The following is a 20708-nucleotide window of genomic DNA, read 5'->3' as shown; positions in this document are numbered from 1 at the left end:
AAAGAAAAAAAAAAGAAGAAGAAGAAGAAGAAGAAATGCTATTGTTATTAGATCGATATAACAACGGATTCAATGTGATCGATCGAAGAGAACGATTTCTTTCTTCTTTTTACGAATATGAAGTTTAAAGGAACAAATCGAACATGAGAGACGTAACTATAAATAAGAGAGAGGTCGGTGTAATAAATAATATAAAATAAAAGAAACCGAATGCTACGGAGAGAGACGTTAGGAAAATGGAGGAATAGGAAAAGTAAGGGTCGACTATCGTCTGGGTATATCGAAAGACGTCACACAATAGCGGTTGCACTGCGTGACATCGTGCCACGCGCTCGTCTTCTCCCTCTCCACCTACGCACGGCTTCTTTCCCTCGTGTTAGTAGTTGTGGTCTCTTCGGTCCGTTCGGTAAAAAGCTTGTGCTCCTCTCTTGTGGACTCAAGTGGCAGGAAAAGCTCAGTCGCTCGCGGGCCGCGCTCGAGTGCAGTTCGAGATCGATTTAACGCGAGCCTCTCTTTTCTCCTTTTTTTTTTCTTTCTTTCTTTCTATCTATCTATCTATCTATCTATCTATCTATCTATCTATCTATCTTTCTTTCTTTCTTTTTTTCTTTCTTTCTCTGTCTCTGTCTGTCCGTTTATTCGTCCGTCCATTTATCCGTTTGTCTCTCTGTCTATCTGTCTTTCACTCAGTCAATCTCTCTCTCTCTCTCTCTCTCTCTCTCTCTCTCTCTCTCTCTCTCTCTTTCCCTCCCTCACTCTTTCTTTTTCTCTCTATCTTTCGTTCATACCATTTTAACATGTGAAAGTTTTCATTTCGATCCTTTTTTTTTCCTTCTATCCTTACTCTTCCTTCTTTTTTTTTTTTATTTTACCCTTATAATCTTCTATTTATTTTCTCTTCTTTCGTCACCCCCATCCCCTCTCCCTTCTCTTTCTCGTTATATTCTTCTCATTCTCGATCGCACCGTTTACGCGCACGCTCGCATTTAAGCGAAATGAGCTGAAGAGAAGAGAAAGAAAAGGTGGATTAGGAGCACGAAATAATTTCCTCTTGTCGGTATTCAACGATGCTCGCAATAAAAGCGCTTATAGTCGTTCTCCCTGTCATCGTCGTTGCCAATCCCCTCTTCGATGGTGCTCAAGGTAATTTTCATCCTTTTTCTTTTTCTTCTTTTTTCCATTTTCTTTTTCTTTTCTTTCTTGCTTTTTGTTTCTTTTCTACCGAGAAAGATATTAAAATTAATCGATGTTACCGTATTATTTAATTTATTTAACTGTCGAGAAATTTCTCGTTATGATACTTGCTGATGTTTTTAATAAGGCAAAAAACGATATTAAGAATTCACTTATCGAATTCGTTATCGAATTTAATAAAACGACGATGGAAAGACTTAATTATTTTCTTCTCAACGGTGTAATAAAAGAAGAGAGAGAGAGAGAGAGAGAGAGAGAGAGAGAGAGAGAGAGAGAGAGATAGAAAGCGATAAGAATATTTTGAAAAATTTCGAAGATTTATCAACTTCGAAGAAGTTTTCACGATCATGTAGAAATACGAGTTCTTTGCGACAGATTCACTGAACTCATCTTTCTCCTTCTTCCTTTTCTTCGTCATCACGACAAGAAGATATCAACTACGACTTCCCGCCACATGTGTCTCCTCTCGCGTTCTCTCTTTCATTCTTCTTTCATATCACACGCCGTCGTTCTTTCTCACGCATTCAAACCCGACGAAGATTTCCATAGCGATTATAATGTCCTCTCGTTTCTTGCATGATGTTTTCAAATTTCAAAAGAACGAATTGCTTTCTCAATTTATTCTCAGTTTCCAATATAGAGAATATTCCACGTGTATCCACGTAATATATTCATTTTAAAAACTATTCTAAATATAATCAATAAATTTTTGTTCGATGATCAATTAATTTTTCTGTAATATCAAAATTCCAAATTTTATCCTTCTACCTTGTTATATCTTAACCGTATCTAACTTGTTTCATTTTAAGAATTAATGAGTAAACAATGAAATCCTCTCTCTCTCTCTCTCTCTCTCTCTCTCTCTCTTTCTCTCTCTCTCTCTCTTCTCCCATTTTTTCTCTCTCTCTTTTTTTTTTGTCGTTTAGTCCTCGCCTTTAAATCTTTCCTGAAATTTACATGGTGCACGTGCGTGTGAACGAGGTGTCGCTAACGGTCCTTCGCCTCTGCCTTTACTCGGACTATAAGGTTCGTTCGCGGACAGTCTTGCAACAAGAGGAAAGAGAAATATAAGTAGAACCATTGGCAGCCGCATATATTCTCGTATAAGTATAACCGCACGCGAGAAGGAGTCTCCCTTTCTCTCTTTCTCTTTCCTTCTTCCTTCTTTTCTTTCTTTCCTTCTTTCTTTCCTTCTTTCTTTCGAAGCAGAAGAAGAAGGAAGAGAAGGAGGAGGAGGAGGAGGAGGAGGAGGAGGAGGAGGAAAAGAAGAAGAGGAGGAAGGTGATAACGCGTCACGTTTCTCTCACACGCACTCTTCCTTTAGCAATTCCTTTCTCTCTCTCTCTCTCTCTCTCTCTCTCTCTCTCTCTCTCTTTCTTTCTGTCTTTCTGTCTGTCTTTCTCTTCCTCCCCTCTTAGAACTCTTCTCTTTATTGATTACAAATATTTCTGTTCCCAGAACGATAAAAGCGAAAACTTACGGTTATTCCGTTGCATCTCGGAAAGAATGCAAGTCTCGCTCGTTTGAACTAATTTCTTTCTTTTCTTTTTTTTTTATTTTATTTTCTTATTTTTTTATTTTTATTCCAAAGATAGCAATGCCCATTAAGAATTATTTTTCTCTCCTTCCTTCGTTTCCGGAGACAATATAACTCTTGTTTGGTCTATCGGTCTTTCGTCGAATAATTAATCTTATTGATTTCGTGAAATAATTATGGAAATACTTTACTGTTTTTCTGCTATCGCAATATTATTCTATCTTATGTATATCATGTATTTTTTTTTTCGTCTATTACCTAGTATTTTTATATATTACACACACACACATGTACGTATCGATATATTTATATAATTTATTATGTATAATAACTCAAGACTAAAAGCCTACAAGTAAATAGAAAGTAGATTCATTTAAACGCTTTAAACATATATGCGTCTTAAAAAGTTGTTGTATATTATAAATATAAGAAGTATGATTAACGCATGCACATGTATAAACATATATATATATATATATATATATATATATATACACACTCTATGTATGTATGTATATACATATTCGTTTTATACACGTTTACTTTCGTTACATTCCTTGTGGTTAAAGAATCAACTTCGAACTAACTTACCCCAAAGATTAAAAACGGTTAATCTTCTCACATTGAAGAAAAAATACATAAAAATCGACGCAACGAAAATAAACCGTTGATTCATAAATTTTCGAGGAAGTTACTACATTGAACATTTTACAAAGTTGACACTTTAATCGTTATTTTATCTCCAATGTTTGAGGGAAAAGAGCGCGTAATCGTGCAAGCAGCGGAGGAGTAATCATAGGTTGTCAGGCGTTACTTGAACAGGAACGATCATAGTGATTTTCACGCTTCGTTATCGTGATACTTGAAAGTGGTCTTGTGTTTAATTGGTCTTTCGATCGATATGTTTAATGTTTTAAGAAAAAAAAAAAGAAAGAAAAATAAATAGACCTCACAAAAAAAAAAAAAAAAGACGGCACGTTTCCCGTATTTTTAACCAACGAACTTCGTGAAAATAACGTTCGTTCTTTGCTTTTACTTGCTAATCTGGAACAACGTTATCGGTTTTGTGATATTTCTACATGAAATTAGAGCAAGTTGTGTAATAACGATCAACGAGTAGCGTTTTGGAATCACGGATGTAGATCGACACACTCTAATTATCCTCGATATATCGACGATGACTTTGCAACATTGCTTGAACGTTCTTTCATAGCGCTTCGTTTATTCTACTATCGATTAATTAGTTCGATATTACATAGTTACACTATGTATATATATGTATTTCTTAAACTGGACGTAGAAATCTTCTTTCCGATTCGTTTAAAGTCGACGATCGGTAATGAGATCATGTTAGCGAGGATGAAAAGTGTGATATGCCGATGAAAACTATCGTTGTACGTATGTATCTATATAGGATATGTATATTAAATGACCGTGAAAGTGCTTTTAATCGCAAGGTCGCGTGCTCAGGAGAGAGAATGATTTTATGGTTCGTTTCTTATTAATCTGTTTTTTTTTTTTCTGTTTCTTTTCTTCTCCCATTTCTTTGCTTTTTCTTATTCTTTCGCCGTTTCATTTTATATAAATTCCTGAAATGAAGAAATTCTTTATCGCAAAGATGACGATTACTCGATTAGTTAAAACTTCTCCAGTTTATTAAATTCTAACTTTCTCAATAATCACGCGTTATCCATATATTGACAGATGAGAAAATTAGAAAATTAAAAAATTCAATAAACTCGATTTCATTCGTATCGAAACGATGTTGTTTCGTTTTGTTCTGTTTTGACAAGATATTTATGATCGTCGCTGTCGATGTGTCGTGTAGAATAAAATCCAAAAAAGAAAGAAAGAAAAAAAGAGAAGGATGGAATAAAAAAAGTGTATCGGTTCGAGAATCAGTACGACATGGTCACTCGTGCAAAGTCCGAGTGAGAATCATAATTAGGAAGATACTTCGAACTACACGAAGGGTTTACGAGGATGCAACGAAAGCAGTCCGGAGATGCGATTCCGATGGACCGGTTGTCCCGTGCCTTTTGCATGAAAAAAGAACTGAAAAAAGCGCGAAAAGTCCTTCAAAAAAAAAAAAAAAAAAGAAAAAAAAAGAAAAAAAAAGACTGAAGAAATAAGTAGGAAGAGAAGCGAGAGAAGTTTAAAGAAAAGAACAACTGCCAATCGAAAGAAACCGAGTCTCCAAGTGCATATACATATGTACATACATACATATGTATGTATATATGTATGCATGTATGCATCCATTTATGTGCTTATGATACGTACATTGAAACGAAGACAGAGAGAAAGATAAAGAGAAAGTAAAAGAAAAAAAGAGAGAGAGAAAGAGAGAAAGAGAGAGAGGGAGAGAGAGAGAGAGACGTGAAAACCCGTGACAGCTTGAGTCAGATAAAAACACGTTGGTAGAATCACTCTTTTTCTCTCGTTCTCATCTTCTCGCCTCTCTACTCTTCCTTCCATAAAATCTACCAGCAATTCTGTAGGCAACATTCGTTCTCAAGCTTGATGACTGTATTAATTATACATAATATAGTCGCGACCACCCGTTCTTCTTCGTCATTTGACGAGTATCTCTTCGTATTGCAGTCACTGCATAATTAAATACTACCCGTCTTATTTTTTTCAGTCTGTCGAGTTGAAATTACGGACGATAGACATTTATGATCCTCCTCTTGTCTCGTTCGAGTCGCGAAATGTAACTGCGTAATCGAATATCAGGTCGATATTATCGTGTATAATACGGGCGGGACGACCATGAAATTTGATCGACCATGTAAGTATATATAATCTTGTTCTTTTTTCGTTTATTTATTCTCTTTTTTCTTTTTTCTTTTTTTTTGTTTTTTGAATACACGCAAATAAAAAGTACGTTCAAATTTTTTTATGAAGTAACAATCAACAAGGGAATAAACATCGGGATGTTGCGAGATTTCCTCCTTGTACGAATTTCCTTATATACGTTACATCTGGTACGAGACTCTGGTTATCTTATGGCGTGGGAGAATCGCATGAGTTTTACGATTTGGATGACGTCGACATTACCGTGCACATCTCTCGACGGCGTAAGCGGAAAGATAGCGTTGCAAAACTAACATCTGCGTATACGTTCATGTCCCATGTTAACGTGGTACTTAATTGTTTATGTATATATATATATATGTATATATATATATATGTGAATATGTACATATAGTCTTACGATATACGTAAATACGTATAAAACAAATTTCGACTCGGTATGTGTATTTTTCTTCCCTCTCTCTTTTTCTCTTTCTCTCTTTATTTTTTTTATCAAAACAAAAAGATTAAACCGATAACAATAGATTGTTAATAGAAACATTGCCGTCCTCGTTTATCGCATGAAACTTCTATGGCACGTTTCAAAGCGACGGTAAGACTTTCACGATAGACGAGGGACGCTAATGGCATTTTAAAATTGTCGTCTACGCTTTCGTTCGTGGAATCTCGAACGAGAGAAATAGCGTGTCAATCAATTACCTTACGAACTTCTTTCGATTGACGATCATCTCTTTTTCTTCTTCTTCTTCTTATTTATTTATTTATTTATTTATTTATTTATTTATTTATTTTTGATTCTACGCCATTCGTGCGAATACCGTCATTTTCGTTGGACATTATAATATTTAAAAAAAGAAAAAATCGATCGAGTACCGTCACAAGTGTACGGCAGAGTTATGCCGTACGGCGACGAAATTAAGGAGTCCTCACAGTTGTTTAAATCGAGGGGGCAAAAGGCCGGATGGCCGCGAACGACGTCGGCTATTTTTGTGTCGTCCGCAAACGGAGCCACGAAACGTCGCGTTTAGCGTAGCCCACTCTTCGCTAACGAAGAATTTCACGATGCGCGACGCTCCGTCGAGACTTAGTTCATAATGGATGGTCCGGATCAAATGGGTTTAAATCAGAATGATTTATTTATATCGTAATAATAGCTTTCCTCGTAATTTTTTTTCATTTTTTAAATCGATGAATTTTTACACGCACGCGATATATACGCATAAACACAAAAACGCATGCGCGCCCACAGCATTCACGTCAATTCTTTACAAATTATTAATTATTATACGATTTTTCCAATCAAGTGATATTTAACGGCAATATGTTTTCGTTAAATACGAATAGAAGAAAAAAGAAATCGATTTTTGTTGCGTCCTTGTTTATGTAAATATATCCAAGAACAGTATTGTCGCATATCGCCTTCAAAATAGAACAGTAATAAGAAAGGCAAATAAGTATATATTTGTAAAACAGGTTCTTGAGAGAAAAAGAGAGAGAGATAGAGAGATAGATAGATAGAAAGAGAAAAAGAGAGAGAGAGAGAGATAGAGACGAAAAGAGAGCAATATTTATCGTCGAGCGAACGAAACGAAAGCGTCGAACGTGTGTCGTCCAAAGTTAAAAAGCTGTCTCCTTTTCTACTCCTTCTTCTTCGAATGAAGATGGCTGAGTCTTCTCTCATAATTTGCGTCTAATTGGTATCTATTGGCTCAATTGCAACACGTCGTGGGTATTGTTTGCTACGCCCGCCGTGGATGCGTGCATCGCTTATAATGCTTATACACACACATACACACACACACACATATATATATATATATCTTATGTACATACATATTATATATATATATACGTAGATATATACTGCGGGTTTGACTCTCCCTCGCGGGTTTGCCTTTAAGAAATAAATTTTTTTTAAAAACTCTCGCTATGTCTACCCGCATCATATCCGTCGGCGCTCTCTAAACTTCTTCAATATCGTTCTTGATCGATCGGTAGGACGAGTAGATGGAAAGTGACGTTATGTAATGCCATGGGTATTACACGATCTAATAGTATTTTGTTGCTTTTTTTCTTTTCTTCTTTCTTTTTTTCTATTTTTTGTGTTTCTTTTTTTTTTTTTTTTGATACTTGTCATTACGAATACGGATAATCGATTGTGCAATTACGATATATTCGTCTTGATTGATCTCGTACTTGCATAATCGTTTTTTTTTTTTTATTCTACGAGTCAACACACCGTGGGAATAATTTTCTATAAAAGAAAGATAGAAAGTGAGTGGAAGGGTCGAAGATGTAAAAAAGATATGAAGAAAGAAAAATAATAAAGAAAGGAAAAGTAAGGACGAAAGAAGAAAAAAAGAGAAAAAAAAGATCGATGGAAAATGATACGATCGATAGAGAGATGAAGAACGTGGCTTCGAATTTTCAAAGGGATCGGACAATTTCGTCATAAGAAGCTCCCGTTCACGACGATTGACGTGCATAAAGCGGCCGACGTACTCTCGAGACGGGTCGTGTCACGGAGTTTCGAATTCGAGTCTTCGATCGTTACCACGTGAGAAACGGCTCCCCTTGGTTATTAAATAATGTAAGATATAGAAGAAAAGTATATAGGAAAGTAAAAGAAGAGGGTGAGAAATATTGATTTTTGTCTCATTGTCTGATTCAAATGACATGATATATACACACACGTAATACATAATTTTAAATAAATAAATAAATACACACAGACATATGTATATATGTATAGATGTATGTATGTATAATTATACTTATGTAATATATATATATAACAATTTTAATAATAAATAAATTAATAATGATATAAAATAATTAATAATAAAAAGATTTGAAAATGTATAATAATAAAAGAGAAAGTTCACGAATAAAATTGTTTTAATGATATAATCGAAATCATAAAGGTATGAGATAACTTTTGAAATATTTCTCGAACTCTCTTCCATCTTTGTTTTTCTATTTTTAATGAAACTGGGCCCTGATCCTTTTGACACGCGAAACGTTCCTTCTTTTCTTGCCTATCACGGTCAACGATGGCTTCTTTCTGTCTCTCTCTCTCTCTCTCTTTCTTTCTCTCTTTCTCTCTTTCTTTTTTCTTTTTTCTTTTTTCCCTCTTATTCTGACAGAACGCAGGACACGCGTCTGCTTCGTGTCAGAGGGAAAATAGGAAAAAGGATCCTTATTGCGACGACGCCTTCGGCGAGTGGACTTTTTACCTTCCATGTGTCCTCTCTTTGAGAATTCCCTATTGACGGAGAGAGAAATATTGAAGGAAAGGAAAGGCCTGATTGCATCTTATTCTTTTTCTTCTTTTTTCCTTTATTTTTTTTTTTCTTTTTTCTTTTACAGAGATGTCCTGCTGTTCGCTGGCTGCCGGATCCTGTCGAAGTGTTTGCTCGAAGGTATGTTTGGACGTGTGACAGATATTAAAGAGAGACAACTACGAGACGAGAAATAAATTGGCAAATTAATTAAATTCGTAATCGATAAAAATTATATTAACGTATTCGTAAACAATACAGATTATCGAAATAAAACATTTCTAGCTATTTAACAATTAACAATTTTAACAAGAGATTTTAGTGAAAGGGATATGAATAAAGAAAAGAGTGGAAAAAATAGAAATAACGAGAACTAGCGATTGAAATTCAAGTCCTCTTTCGTACGGTGAAATATGGTAATAGCAGTAGTAATAGTAGTAGTAGTAGTAGTAGTAGTAGTAGTAGTAGTAGTGTAGTAGTAGCAGCAGCTAGCGATCGGTAAGATAGGAAATTATGCGGTTGGTTGGCCGAGGGACGGACGATCTACCTACGATCTATTAATTATGCTACAACTTTCGTGGGAATTTAAAGAAATAGGAAAAAAAAAAAGAAAAAAGGAAAAAAGAAAAGAAAACAAGGATAAAAGAAAAATATATTCTTGAGGAAATAATCGTTCACGTCAACGTGAACGCGAAAGAGTATTGGTAACTCTCTTGTGACGAGGACGATAAAAAGACATGATATAAACCGAGTTCGCGGATATATTAAGGATACTGTGAATAAAATTTACGGGGGAGGTAAAGGAGAAGTAAGTAGAAAGAAGTAGAGGAAGCCCCTTTCGAGAGGAGATATCCTCGAACGAACGACGTGGGGTGCACGCGATGCTGCTGAGGCTTTTTTAAAGGTGGCTGCTGCGTTCCTTCTCTCGAAGATAATATCGGAGACATTGGGTGCCCGCTGAGAGATTTACGTGGTGCCTTCCTTCTGGGCTCCCCGTAGACTCATTCATACGCAAATATTATGAATTGACAAGACGAACTTGGATAACGGATGTGTTATCAACGATATATTTTACACGAGGTTTTATCATCATTCGTCTTTTCTCACGATTTTTCTTTCCTTTTTTGTGCTTTTTTTTTTTTATGACAAATATTTGGCGATATCTTGTCGACTATTTTATATTAGCATTGTTTGCAACAACTTAGGTAATATTGTTTTTAACAAAGAAAGGAGTTAATGTTCGCACTTATTACTCTTACCGATCGTTTAGCCCTTACTATCTATCTTATCATCATATTCTCTAATATCGTTTCTCTCTAATATCTTTCGATTATCTTCATCTCGAAAATGTCATTACGATGTTCGTTCAATTCGCTTTTACGATAATGTTTGGCATTAAGGAAATAATAATAGGACTAAGAGTACGTTACGTCCCGTTCGTTACTTACTGTATGTTGAAACTAGGGTGGAAACTTTTACCATGTTTGAAACGTGAGTCACGATAAAGATAACAGGAGAACAACGTAAGGACGGAGACTTTTGGAATAGGACGTCTTCGGATCGGTTTACTCATGCACTTCTCTTTCGTTTATCTGAAAACGAGATAACCGGAAATCATGACGGAAGCTCGAATTACGCGACACGTTTGGAAAAGAGAAAAACGAAGAGGGTCGAAACACCTTCCCTTGTCTTACCACACTCAAGATACTTCCAAGTTTTTTAGCGCTATGCAATGGGGCGAGACGTTGTGGTTATATTTTCTTTATTTTCTTGTCTGGAACAATATTTTCGTTCCCTGTGCTACGTTGTAAAACTGGTCGTTAAATTTTACGCGTTCGAACTGTCTGAAAGCACATTTAAACATACATCTACCAACATGTGGATATACGTGTATATATACATGTATATAAAATATAGAAAGAATTATTCGAGAATAAATCATGTAAAGCAAAAGTATTATTTTCCGAGTTTTACAATGATATACGAGTTTAGAAATAAATACATATATCTACTGTTCTGAATATTAAAATATAATTTATATATGAGATTAATGTTTTTGTATTTCTACATTATTTTTCATTTTTAGATTAAAGTATACTCGACAAGTGTAGCGTGAAAAATTCGCGAATGAAAAAGACGCTCGTTGCAAAATGGCGGCGCGGTCCATCTTTACATTCCTCCCAGAATATACCGGGACATAAATACGTATCTACATCGCCTTTGCGGTTCTTCGTCCTTAAGTTTCAAGATTATAGCGTGAGATAGAATAGAAAGATGTTAGGAAGACGTCAAACGTTTTCTTCTTTACACGTTTACGTTATACGATCAATTCTTGATTTGAAGAAAAAGAATAAAAAAAAAATCAATTTGGCTTTTGACATAAAAAAAAAAGGTTAAAAATTGTAGTGAATAAAAACATGATCGTCGCGTACATCGTAAAGTTACACTTGCTACAACCTCTGACCTGTCTAACTCAACGAGTCTCGGGACCCACCACGCGTTGATGGATGGTCGTAACTTGCATGCGTGATGAAAATACAAACTGACCCGTATGTCCTCGCGTAGGACACCGATTGAATCAGGAATGAGTGTCAAACGGGCGAACGGTCGATATCCACCAGGTCTATTGGCATTCAGTGTCGACTAACAGGAAATTGTGGTGAGCGCAGAACGTTTACGTCCTTGATTCTTAATGCCACCTAATGTGCTACTCTGCATTTTGAAATTTTGAAAAATTCCAACGGATATGCTGCTCGTAAAAAATGCAAAATTAACTGCACAACTATCGATATATAAAAACAAGTTTTCGTTGTGAAATAGAATATACGTTTATTAAATTCGATCTACGTTCGATCTCACGAATTATTTCATTTCAGAATTGATTTTATATATTTACAGATCCCGCTTGTAACTTTGGGAGCAGAAGCTGAAGCAAGAAATAATGCGACTCTACGTCTTTTGGAATTCTGTTCCATCGAGTTGGTAAGGAAATTTTTATTTTCCGTTGTAATAAATCACATAAGAAAATATCGAATAAAATATTCATAAATCTTACTTTTAATCGAATTATTCTAGACGGACTTTTGGTCCTGCGTCAACTCCACTCTAAAGGGTAAGTATCGTATCAAACTTGATAATCGAGTTTCGAAAGTAACTCTATTGGTTAATTAAAATTCGTAGAGGCAAAGAAAAATGAAAATTGGTCGGGTAGAAGATGTTGTCATTTGGCACAAAATCCAATATGTCAGTCGACTTGTGCCCTGTCAGGATCCAGAAGTAATTTGAACGAATCGTGCAGACCTAGCGACGAACCGGAACTTTTCTCTTGTTTGGAAAGACGCGAAGAAGCAGAGCGTTGTTGCAGTACCGTTTCCAATGACACGTGTAGGTCTGTTTGCAAGGATTTATTTCATAGACCTGGAAAACAATCGAGTTTGAAATTGTATAGCAGCAAGGGTTGCTTTCATCAAATACCAAAGTGTCTTAAAACCGTAGCCGAAGTGAGACACGTCGACGATCCGAAGCAATGTAAGTTAGATTCTTACATACGTAAACACACGTACATACGTTCGAAAGACCTGTTTAATTCTGTTACTTTGTAAAAAATGAACATTCAATTATCAAACGTGAATTTTGCTTTGCCCCATTTCTTTTCTTTTTTTACTACGTAGATTTGCATTGTTGCGACGAAGCGAGGAACGCGGCTTGTTCAGAAACTTGTCGAGAAATTCTCCATACAGCAACGACCGATCAGGAAATTTTGGATGCTCTTGCAGAAAAATGCAGCCCCATATTGCCACATTCGCCGTTGTGGAGTTGCGTATTGAAGTCGACTCCAACGAAACCTGTACGTTTACCGTTGGACACCGGTAAACTCTCCTGTTGCTCCAGAGCAAATAGACAACGTTGTCAGAATCTTTGTTGGAGGGCATTTCAAGCAGATTGGGAGACAGCTTGGACTCAACTTGACACGGAATGTCTCTCTTCAAACTTGGAGAGCGAACTGCGAAGATGCCTCGACGAAGCTGATAATTCTTGTGAAATGGGATGCTCTGGTCTTTCTTATTGCGCACGATTTAACGACAGACCGACCACTCTGTTCAGGTAGCGTATCATATAATTTAACTTAGTACGCGAAGCTGGCTTTATTTACATACTTCAAACGATACCTGTTCTCTTAACAGGACGTGCACAGCGGCAGCCGACGATGTTGCCAAGTGGGAGGCAGATCATTGGTCTCGAGGTGGTGTCATTCGAGGACTTGGCGTTACTGTCCGAGTAGCATCATCTTGTCCACCAGAAACTTTACGCGCGGCAGCTTGTTTTTTGCAATTACGACCTTGCGACATAAGAACACACGAGACGCGACTCTGTCGAGAGGACTGTTTGGAATTGATGGCCAGTTGTGTGGACTGGTCTACTATCGTAGGATCTCATACGGCAGCTACTTTATGTTCGAAGCTTTCACCAGGTAGACCAGATGCTCCATGTGTCTCTTTAAAACCTTTCCTTGAAAATCCACGGGACGACAATTCTGTGATTCATCCGGATGACGATATCACGACACCTTGTAAGAATAATCCTTGTCCTCAAGGTCAAGTATGTATTTTGACCGTAAACGAGCGAAAAATTTATCGTTGCGTGCCCGGTTGTTCTTTGGGAGAAATGTCGAAACAAGTCGTACCACTTTCCTCCTGGGTTCAAATTCCAAGATACGATCAACACGGTTGTCTCAGGATATGTCAGTGCACGTTACTCGGATTGGAAAAATGTAGGACTCTGAATTGCATCAATTTCGATTTCTGTTGGGTACAAGATCGTTTTATTCCACCGAGATTGAACTTTTATCTTGAGTGTAATCCTTGCCGTTGTTTCGAGGGTGAGGTCACTTGTTCGAGAAAAACGTGCACGGAGATCAAGATACCTTCTTTACCATGTGATTGTCCGGCTCATTACGTACCAGTGTGCGGAAAGTCAGGTTACACTTTTGCATCGGCGTGTCTAGCTAAGTGTGCTGGTTTCACCGCGAACGAGGTTGACTTTGGTAGATGTTCTAGCCGAGATCCTTGCTCGCCAAATCCTTGTGACGGTACGGATAAGTGTGTAAGAAGGCGCAGGGTCTGTTTATCAACGATTCACAAATATTGTCGACAATACGAGTGTGTACCGATAGATTGCGATCCTCAAGGCGATAACAGCGGTCCAGTTTGCGACAAAGACAACCATCAGCATCACTCGTTTTGTGCTATGATACGAGCGGGAGCTAGTCTTGGCTATAGATCTCCTTGTCTGAAAGGTTGCAGTCTTCGTGGACCTGTTTGCGGTGTCGACGGTGAAATATATATCAATGAGTGTGCCGCTTGGGCAGAGAAAACCGTTGTAGATTATTACGGTCCATGTGTCGCTGTTGGCTTGATAAGTGATCAAGTTAAGCCTAGATGCGGCGACATCGTTCAATGTCCACCATTGAAGGAACCTAATTGTATCGGAGTTACGCCACCTGGTGCTTGTTGTCCTGTCTGTGGCGGAGCTGCCAGATTATTTTATTCGAGAAAACAGGTGAATATTTTATTATTTATATATATATATATATATATATATATATATATATATACCTAATAAATCTCTTACGCCAATCTTATATAGATAATATAATTAATATATTTGATTATTACAGTTGGATAAAATATATCACGTGATGGACGAAAAAATAGATAAAGACTTCATAACATTGGATGCACTTTTAACTGCATTAAGACGACAAGTACAGGTAGCGCAGTGTGCAGTTCGCGGTATGGTGACTCCCGAAGGTGATATTTTTATTATAGTACAATCTGTGCTTGAAAAACCTTCGTCTTTACAATTGCGAGCTTGCATAGCGGAAACGGAAAAGCTCGTTGTTAGAATCACGGAAAGGAGTCCTAAAATTGCAGCGGAAGTTCCTTTGGGATCGCTCACTCGAGCAGAAGTGGCACACGCTCATGTTTCTATTGCTAACGTTAATCGTGTTTGGTTTTCAATAATATCTTGCACGATCGTATTCAGTATTTTTGCATGACCGATTAGAAACAAATAAGGAAGAAAATTGTATTAATCGGTGTTACGATTTATGTACCTTCGAGCGAACATGTAATATTCGACGTTATTTAGAAAAGATCAATGGTCGAGGACGATCTTGGAAAGGTTTATTGGACAAGGTATTCTGATCGTTTTCTTTTGCGTATGCTTTAGAAATATAGTAGAATATTTATTTAATATTTCCGAGACATTTCTGATTCGACTACATCAGTAAATTTACAAAAATGAATGACAGATTCTGATCCCTTTCTTGAATCGTTCAAGGTGCTAAGCATTTACATTACCTAGTGACGGTGCCATATAACGACAACGTCAATCTTGTGTCTGTGATTCTTCTAGTGCCTATATATATATATATATATATATATATATATATATATATATATATATATATATATATATGTATATGTATATGTATATATATATATGTGTATATATATATATTTATATAATACGTTATGGTATAGAATGTATGTTTTTTCTTTTTTTTTTTTTTTTTTACTTATTATTCTAGTATTACCAAAGAGATAGAATTGCGATAAGGAAAATGTACAAAAATGCGCACTTATTATGATGCAGAGAATCGTCGAAATGATTTGTATCGCGCTGTACTATATAAAGTGTACATAAACAAAAGTTTCTAACATAAGTTACCAGACAATAATAAGTAATCAGACATTCATCCGCTCTCGAAAATATTCGATACTTGTTTCATGTTCAATGCTTATATAAATATCTCAATGATAAGTTTCACATTTTTCATAAAATCAAGAATCTACAAGACTTCATATCTTTCTTTTCTTTTTTGTTTTGTTTTTTACGTCTTTACCAATTTCTGGCAGTTTATAAGAATAAAATTATCATAAATGTTATGTATTAAGTTATTAAGTATAATTTGTTATTATATTGATAAATACACACACAAACTCTGTATTGATATTTGATATTTGTATGTATAATAAAATTTCTAATATTTTTGTTCTCCATTCATCAGTAAATCCATTTGATTACATTGCAGCGTCGAATTTATGTTTATAAATGTTTAGTTTAATATGACTGTAACAAGTCATTTACAAAACTTTATATCGTCCGCGCGAAGCGGTATGAGCTCCAGATGCTTGTAACTTGATTAATTCTTCTTTTATAAGTCGAGAGACTTCTGCCTTTGCTTTGCTAACTGCTAATTCACTGGTTGACTCAATCGCAAGATACAACTTTCTTTCCCCTTCTGGCGGTGCTTTACCAGGAGCAATGTACGTTCCTCTAACTGTAAGACCTGCCTCCGAGTATTCAGAGATTTGTGCTAAAGCTTCTTTACTCGTAACACGCCATCTTGCTTGCTGAGGGAAATCATTTATTTCTAATTCCTCTTCGTATTTGCGGAAAGTTTGTTCGCCAGTTTCCGCGTCGGTTTCCACGAGATCTTCTTCGCGTGGCTGATAATTAAGTTTAGTATTTAATTTAGCAGCCAGTTGTTCGGCAACGGTCTTTGCCTGAAAGAAAAATAAGTGGATTAGTAAATTAAATAGCCATTAATTACGATTTCTTATTTCGCATATATCATTCTTTTTCATTTTTAACTTACCGTAATCAAATTTGTAGGACCGGCACCCTTCAATATAGCTTCTGCTGCTTGTTGCGTAGCTCCTTTTGCTTCTGCACCTAAATTTTTAGCAATATTGATTTTGGATGCAAGTCTTCTGGCCAATTCTAATTTGTCGGTAGCACTTGTCACTGGTTGACCAGGAACTGCAATATTTGTAGCGGATGGTCTCGCGATCTCGCGAACCGTTCTTTTAGGAGCAAGCATGCTTTCGATTTGTTGATCGATATCATTTTCAATGTCTTCGTCATCGGAATCTTGGAGACCAAGGGCTGCTTTTTGGAATTTCTTTTTCTCGTTGGCCAATGCCGCTTCTGATTCGTCGAATTTGAAACCTTTACCGCTAAAACCACCTCCTGTATGTACTTTCTTTCCGTCTGCTGCTTGACGAGCCTTATAAGCTTCCCATAATTGTCGCAGAGGTTCTGGAACAGGTACACCTGCCAATTCATGTGCACGTAAAATATCGCCTGCATAACGTTCTTGTTCGGATGTAATAAATGTATATGCATATCTGGAAGTAGACAAAAATAATTTTGATTTCTTTAGAAATATACTTGATTAATAAATTTGATGTTTTCACGAAGAGAGAAAGAGAGAGAGAGAGAGAGAAAAAGAGAAGAAGAAAGGAACCTTACCCTTTATTTCCAGCTCTGCCCGTTCTACCACATCTGTGTACATAATCTTCATAATGATTTGGACAATCATAATTAACAACAAGTACAAGATGTTTAACATCTAATCCTCTCGCGGCCACAGACGTTGCAACAAGCAATTTCGTTCGTCCAGCTTTGAAGTCTAAAATAGTTGAATCTCTGTCGCATTGATCAATACCTCCGTGTAGAGACATGCATGAGTAAGAGGCTTTCATAAGATCTTTTAAAAGTGTATCTGCGTTTTCTTGTTTATCGACAAATACGATAGCAGAGCCTTTATCTTGGTAATGTCCAAGGATTTCGAGAAGTTTATAAAACTTTTGATCTTCCTCTAATACCACCACATGTTGTTCAACGTCTTTGCAAACTACGGAACGACCACCGACTTGTACTTCGACAGGTCTAGTAAGTATTCTTCTGGCAAGTGCTTCCATTTGTCTTGGAAACGTTGCACTGAACAAAACTGTTTGTCTATCTGGTCTAACGTTTTCCATTATACGCATTACTTGTGGTTCGAAACCCATGTCGAACATTCTGTCAGCTTCATCGAGAACTACGTAAGTCACTCTACGTAAATTAGTCACTCTACCACTATTTGCCGCTAACATGTCAATCATTCTTCCTGGTGTACACACGATTATTTCTGCACCTCTTTTTAATTCTGCTATTTGTTCAGATATACCAGTACCACCGTACACACATACGTGCGAAAGACCTAAAGACTTTGTGAATTTTTTGGAATCTCGACCAATCTGCATACAAAGTTCACGAGTTGGTGTCATGATTAATGCGATTGGTCCATCTCCGTCAGCTAATGGAGATTGATCTAATATGTGACGAAACATTGGTAATAAAAATGCTAGTGTTTTTCCACTTCCAGTTTTTGCGATTCCTATAAGATCGCGTCCGGACATTATAGCTGGAATGGCTTGACATTGGATAGGGGTTGGTTTTTCATATCCAAGTTTTTTCAGAACATCTAATTCTTTTTTAGTTATGCCACAATGTGCCCATGACTTAATCGGTTTTGGACATCCCTTTCCTTTTACACGTATACCTTCTAGCTCTTCCTTATAAGTTTCTACTTCTTCAGATGTCATCCTAGCTATAATTATTATTAGTGTATTGTATTCAAATTTTTAATTAATTGTTAATAATTTTGGAAGTATTATCGAGAACTTACCAATCTCAGGTACTTCTACATAAAATGATTTTCTAAATGGTTGGTATTCTGTTGTCGCATGATCTACTTTAGCTAGTTCTCTTTTTTGTTTATTGGCAATTCCAGCTGCTGTCTCATGAAGATTTTCTCCTTCCTCTTCACTAGAATACTCAAGACCATCTTGATTTTGTTCGATTAACTCTCCTTTTTGTTTCTGTACTTTCTTTTTAGCCACGCCTGTGACAATAACAACACTTTGTCGATTTCCAGGATCTGTACCATTATTAGTACTCTTTGGAGCTTTACTGTCGAGTTTATTGACTTTTCTGACTTCTTCTTGGACCTGAAAATGTTGATATATTGATATTTAATCTAAAATTTGAAGATAAGTATTCTTATCTTGTATTTACCTCTGCCATGAAAGCATCAAGCGGATCAACTTCTTCCTCTTCATCTTTGGTCTCTTCTTTAGTCTCTTCTATTTCTTCTTTCAAAGCACCTTCCTCTTTGACTTCCTTATTGCTATTCTGAACCACAGGCGTTTCCTCATCACTGTCATCCTCGAGGGACCATTTTTTCATAGGCAATTGAAGATTTGCCAAAATAGATGTCTTACCATCTTTCTTAGTTGCCTCTAACTCCTTTTTCTTCCTTTCAGCACGCCATCTTTCTATCCTCTCTCTTCTCTTTTGCATTTCTAATTCCAATCGTTTTTGTTCCTCTTCCTGACGATTAATTATTATGTATGTTATAAGATATGCCTATACATGACTCTTATAAATTTCTAATAGAATATAAAAATTACTTTATCTAATTTTGTATGATCAAATGGTAATTCTTCTGTTTCCCCTTTCTCCTTCTCCTTTCTGTCCCTCGAACGAGATCTGTTGGATCGCTCTTTACCAGAGCGTGACGACTTTGAGCCTGTAAGACGCTTTTCTTTACTGTCTCCACTAGTATACCGAGAACAGTCAATATTAATGAATTATTTTTCTAATACATATAATATATTTAAAAATTTCAATACTTGTGTCTAAACAGGTGGAAAATTTTCCTTAATTATTGAAAATATTTATAAACGTATACTAATATTTCTAATACCGTTTCTCCCTTCTGTCACGATCCCTTTCTCTCTCCGAACGGTCTCTTCTGTCACTTCTATCCCTGTCTCTATCTCGTGAACGACTTCTCCTTTCTCTATGCCTTCCCTTGTCTCTTTCTCTTTCTCTTTCTCTGCTTCTAGAACGTCGTCGTTTCTTTTCTGGTGTAGCAGAACGTGATCTCGATCTTGATCTAGACCTTCTTCTATGATGTCTATCCCTAAATAGTTACAACGTCAATGAGCAACTGAATATAGAATATTAGTTATTTTAAAAATTAAAAATATGTATAAACAAAAACTTTGTAAATAAATAATTAAACGCAAATAAAAAAAAAAGAGAGAGAAAAAGTTAAATAATTCTTTGATTAATAAACTGTACATAAATCGAGTAGTCATAGATAAGTAAAATTTTGTGTTATACAATATTTATTCAAAATACATAATTATATACGGAAAAAATTTTATAAAATAAGTCAAAAAAGAAAAATAAAAACCTTAATATTATAACCTCTAAACCAACGCTTGCGTTAAGTTTATTGTACTTACTTGTCGCTGCTCCGAACCATTATTACTTTTATTAATATTAAACACTATTATTTATAACTATTTGATTAGAAAGTTTTTATCGCACCAATATCTACTATCATTTCAATATAATTCACATTTAGATGTAACCCTCATACTACACAAAGCACTTACAACAAAAAAATCTAAATTGCATACCGTCGTTCAATACATGAAGGAAGTGTAGACTCTAATCGGTAAAGAATGTTCATATTTCTCCATCTATACCTTAATACTTAAAAGTTGGAGCTTGATCGATAATTTTTTTTTTTATGTACATCTACAATTACTCAGTAAGTTAGATCAAGTTTTAATCGAAAGAAGTACAGCATTTTTCAAGTGTGACTATTTCCATCAGTCGGTATTATAACTTCATCAACATGAGATAATAGAAGGACAAAGATATTGAAAGTAAATTTTGTTAAATTCAGTCGGTAATATAGAAACATAAAGAAGAATAATGGAGAATGCAGCCCAATAGCGAGTAACCACTGATACAAGTATCATGCTTAGGTAGATATATAGGATAAAAATAAAATTAAATACTTGAAAAAAATGAAATTTAGTTACTAACAAGATACATCAAGTCTTCCAAGAAAATAGAAAACACTGTATATTATATTATATTGTAATATATTGTAATATACTGTATTGTATTATATTAAGATTTATATGTTAAAATGAATATATGTACAATTATCAGGTATATTGTAT

At 35.8% G+C, this 20708-nt stretch overlaps 2 protein-coding genes across 2 annotated transcripts; one reads left to right on the top strand and one right to left on the bottom strand.

Annotated features, from left to right (window-relative positions):
- Positions 1–370: 370 nt before the first annotated feature.
- LOC122632250 (reversion-inducing cysteine-rich protein with Kazal motifs) lies at positions 371–14909 on the top strand. The gene is made up of 8 exons (XM_043818848.1): positions 371–1143; positions 8918–8970; positions 11728–11811; positions 11905–11941; positions 12010–12357; positions 12501–12933; positions 13014–14388; positions 14507–14909. Exons 1-8 carry the CDS (start codon positions 1068–1070, stop codon positions 14885–14887), a joined length of 2787 nt encoding a protein of 928 aa, XP_043674783.1. The 5' UTR covers positions 371–1067; the 3' UTR covers positions 14888–14909.
- Positions 14910–15052: 143 nt separating this feature from the next.
- LOC122632248 (probable ATP-dependent RNA helicase DDX46) lies at positions 15053–20163 on the bottom strand. The gene is made up of 8 exons (XM_043818846.1): positions 19977–20163; positions 19430–19648; positions 19134–19281; positions 18739–19053; positions 18350–18671; positions 17149–18271; positions 16493–17024; positions 15053–16400 (listed from the first exon to the last, which is right to left on the bottom strand). Exons 1-8 carry the CDS (start codon positions 19994–19996, stop codon positions 15978–15980), a joined length of 3102 nt encoding a protein of 1033 aa, XP_043674781.1. The 5' UTR covers positions 19997–20163; the 3' UTR covers positions 15053–15977.
- Positions 20164–20708: the final 545 nt, after the last annotated feature.

This window comes from Vespula pensylvanica, chromosome 10 (assembly GCF_014466175.1).
Source record: "Vespula pensylvanica isolate Volc-1 chromosome 10, ASM1446617v1, whole genome shotgun sequence".
Classification (NCBI taxonomy): Eukaryota; Metazoa; Arthropoda; class Insecta; order Hymenoptera; family Vespidae; genus Vespula; species Vespula pensylvanica.
The sequence above is the reverse complement of the archived record's forward strand: the minus strand, read 5'-3'. Positions and strand labels throughout refer to the sequence as shown.

Bases quoted from the DNA above. Each gene is read 5' to 3' on its own strand.
- LOC122632248 (XM_043818846.1), bottom strand. From the start codon at position 19,996: ATGGTTCGGAGCAGCGACAA. The intron at 19,649-19,976 runs GTAAGTACAATA...GTAACTATTTAG, and splicing joins ATGGTTCGGAGCAGCGACAA to GGATAGACATCATAGAAGAA. The intron at 18,272-18,349 runs GTAAGTTCTCGA...TAATAATTATAG, and splicing joins TGTAGAAGTACCTGAGATTG to CTAGGATGACATCTGAAGAA.
- LOC122632250 (XM_043818848.1), top strand. From the start codon at position 1,068: ATGCTCGCAATAAAAGCGCTTATAGTCGTTCTCCCTGTCATCGTCGTT. The intron at 11,812-11,904 runs GTAAGGAAATTT...GAATTATTCTAG, and splicing joins AATTCTGTTCCATCGAGTTG to ACGGACTTTTGGTCCTGCGT. The intron at 11,942-12,009 runs GTAAGTATCGTA...TAAAATTCGTAG, and splicing joins CGTCAACTCCACTCTAAAGG to AGGCAAAGAAAAATGAAAAT.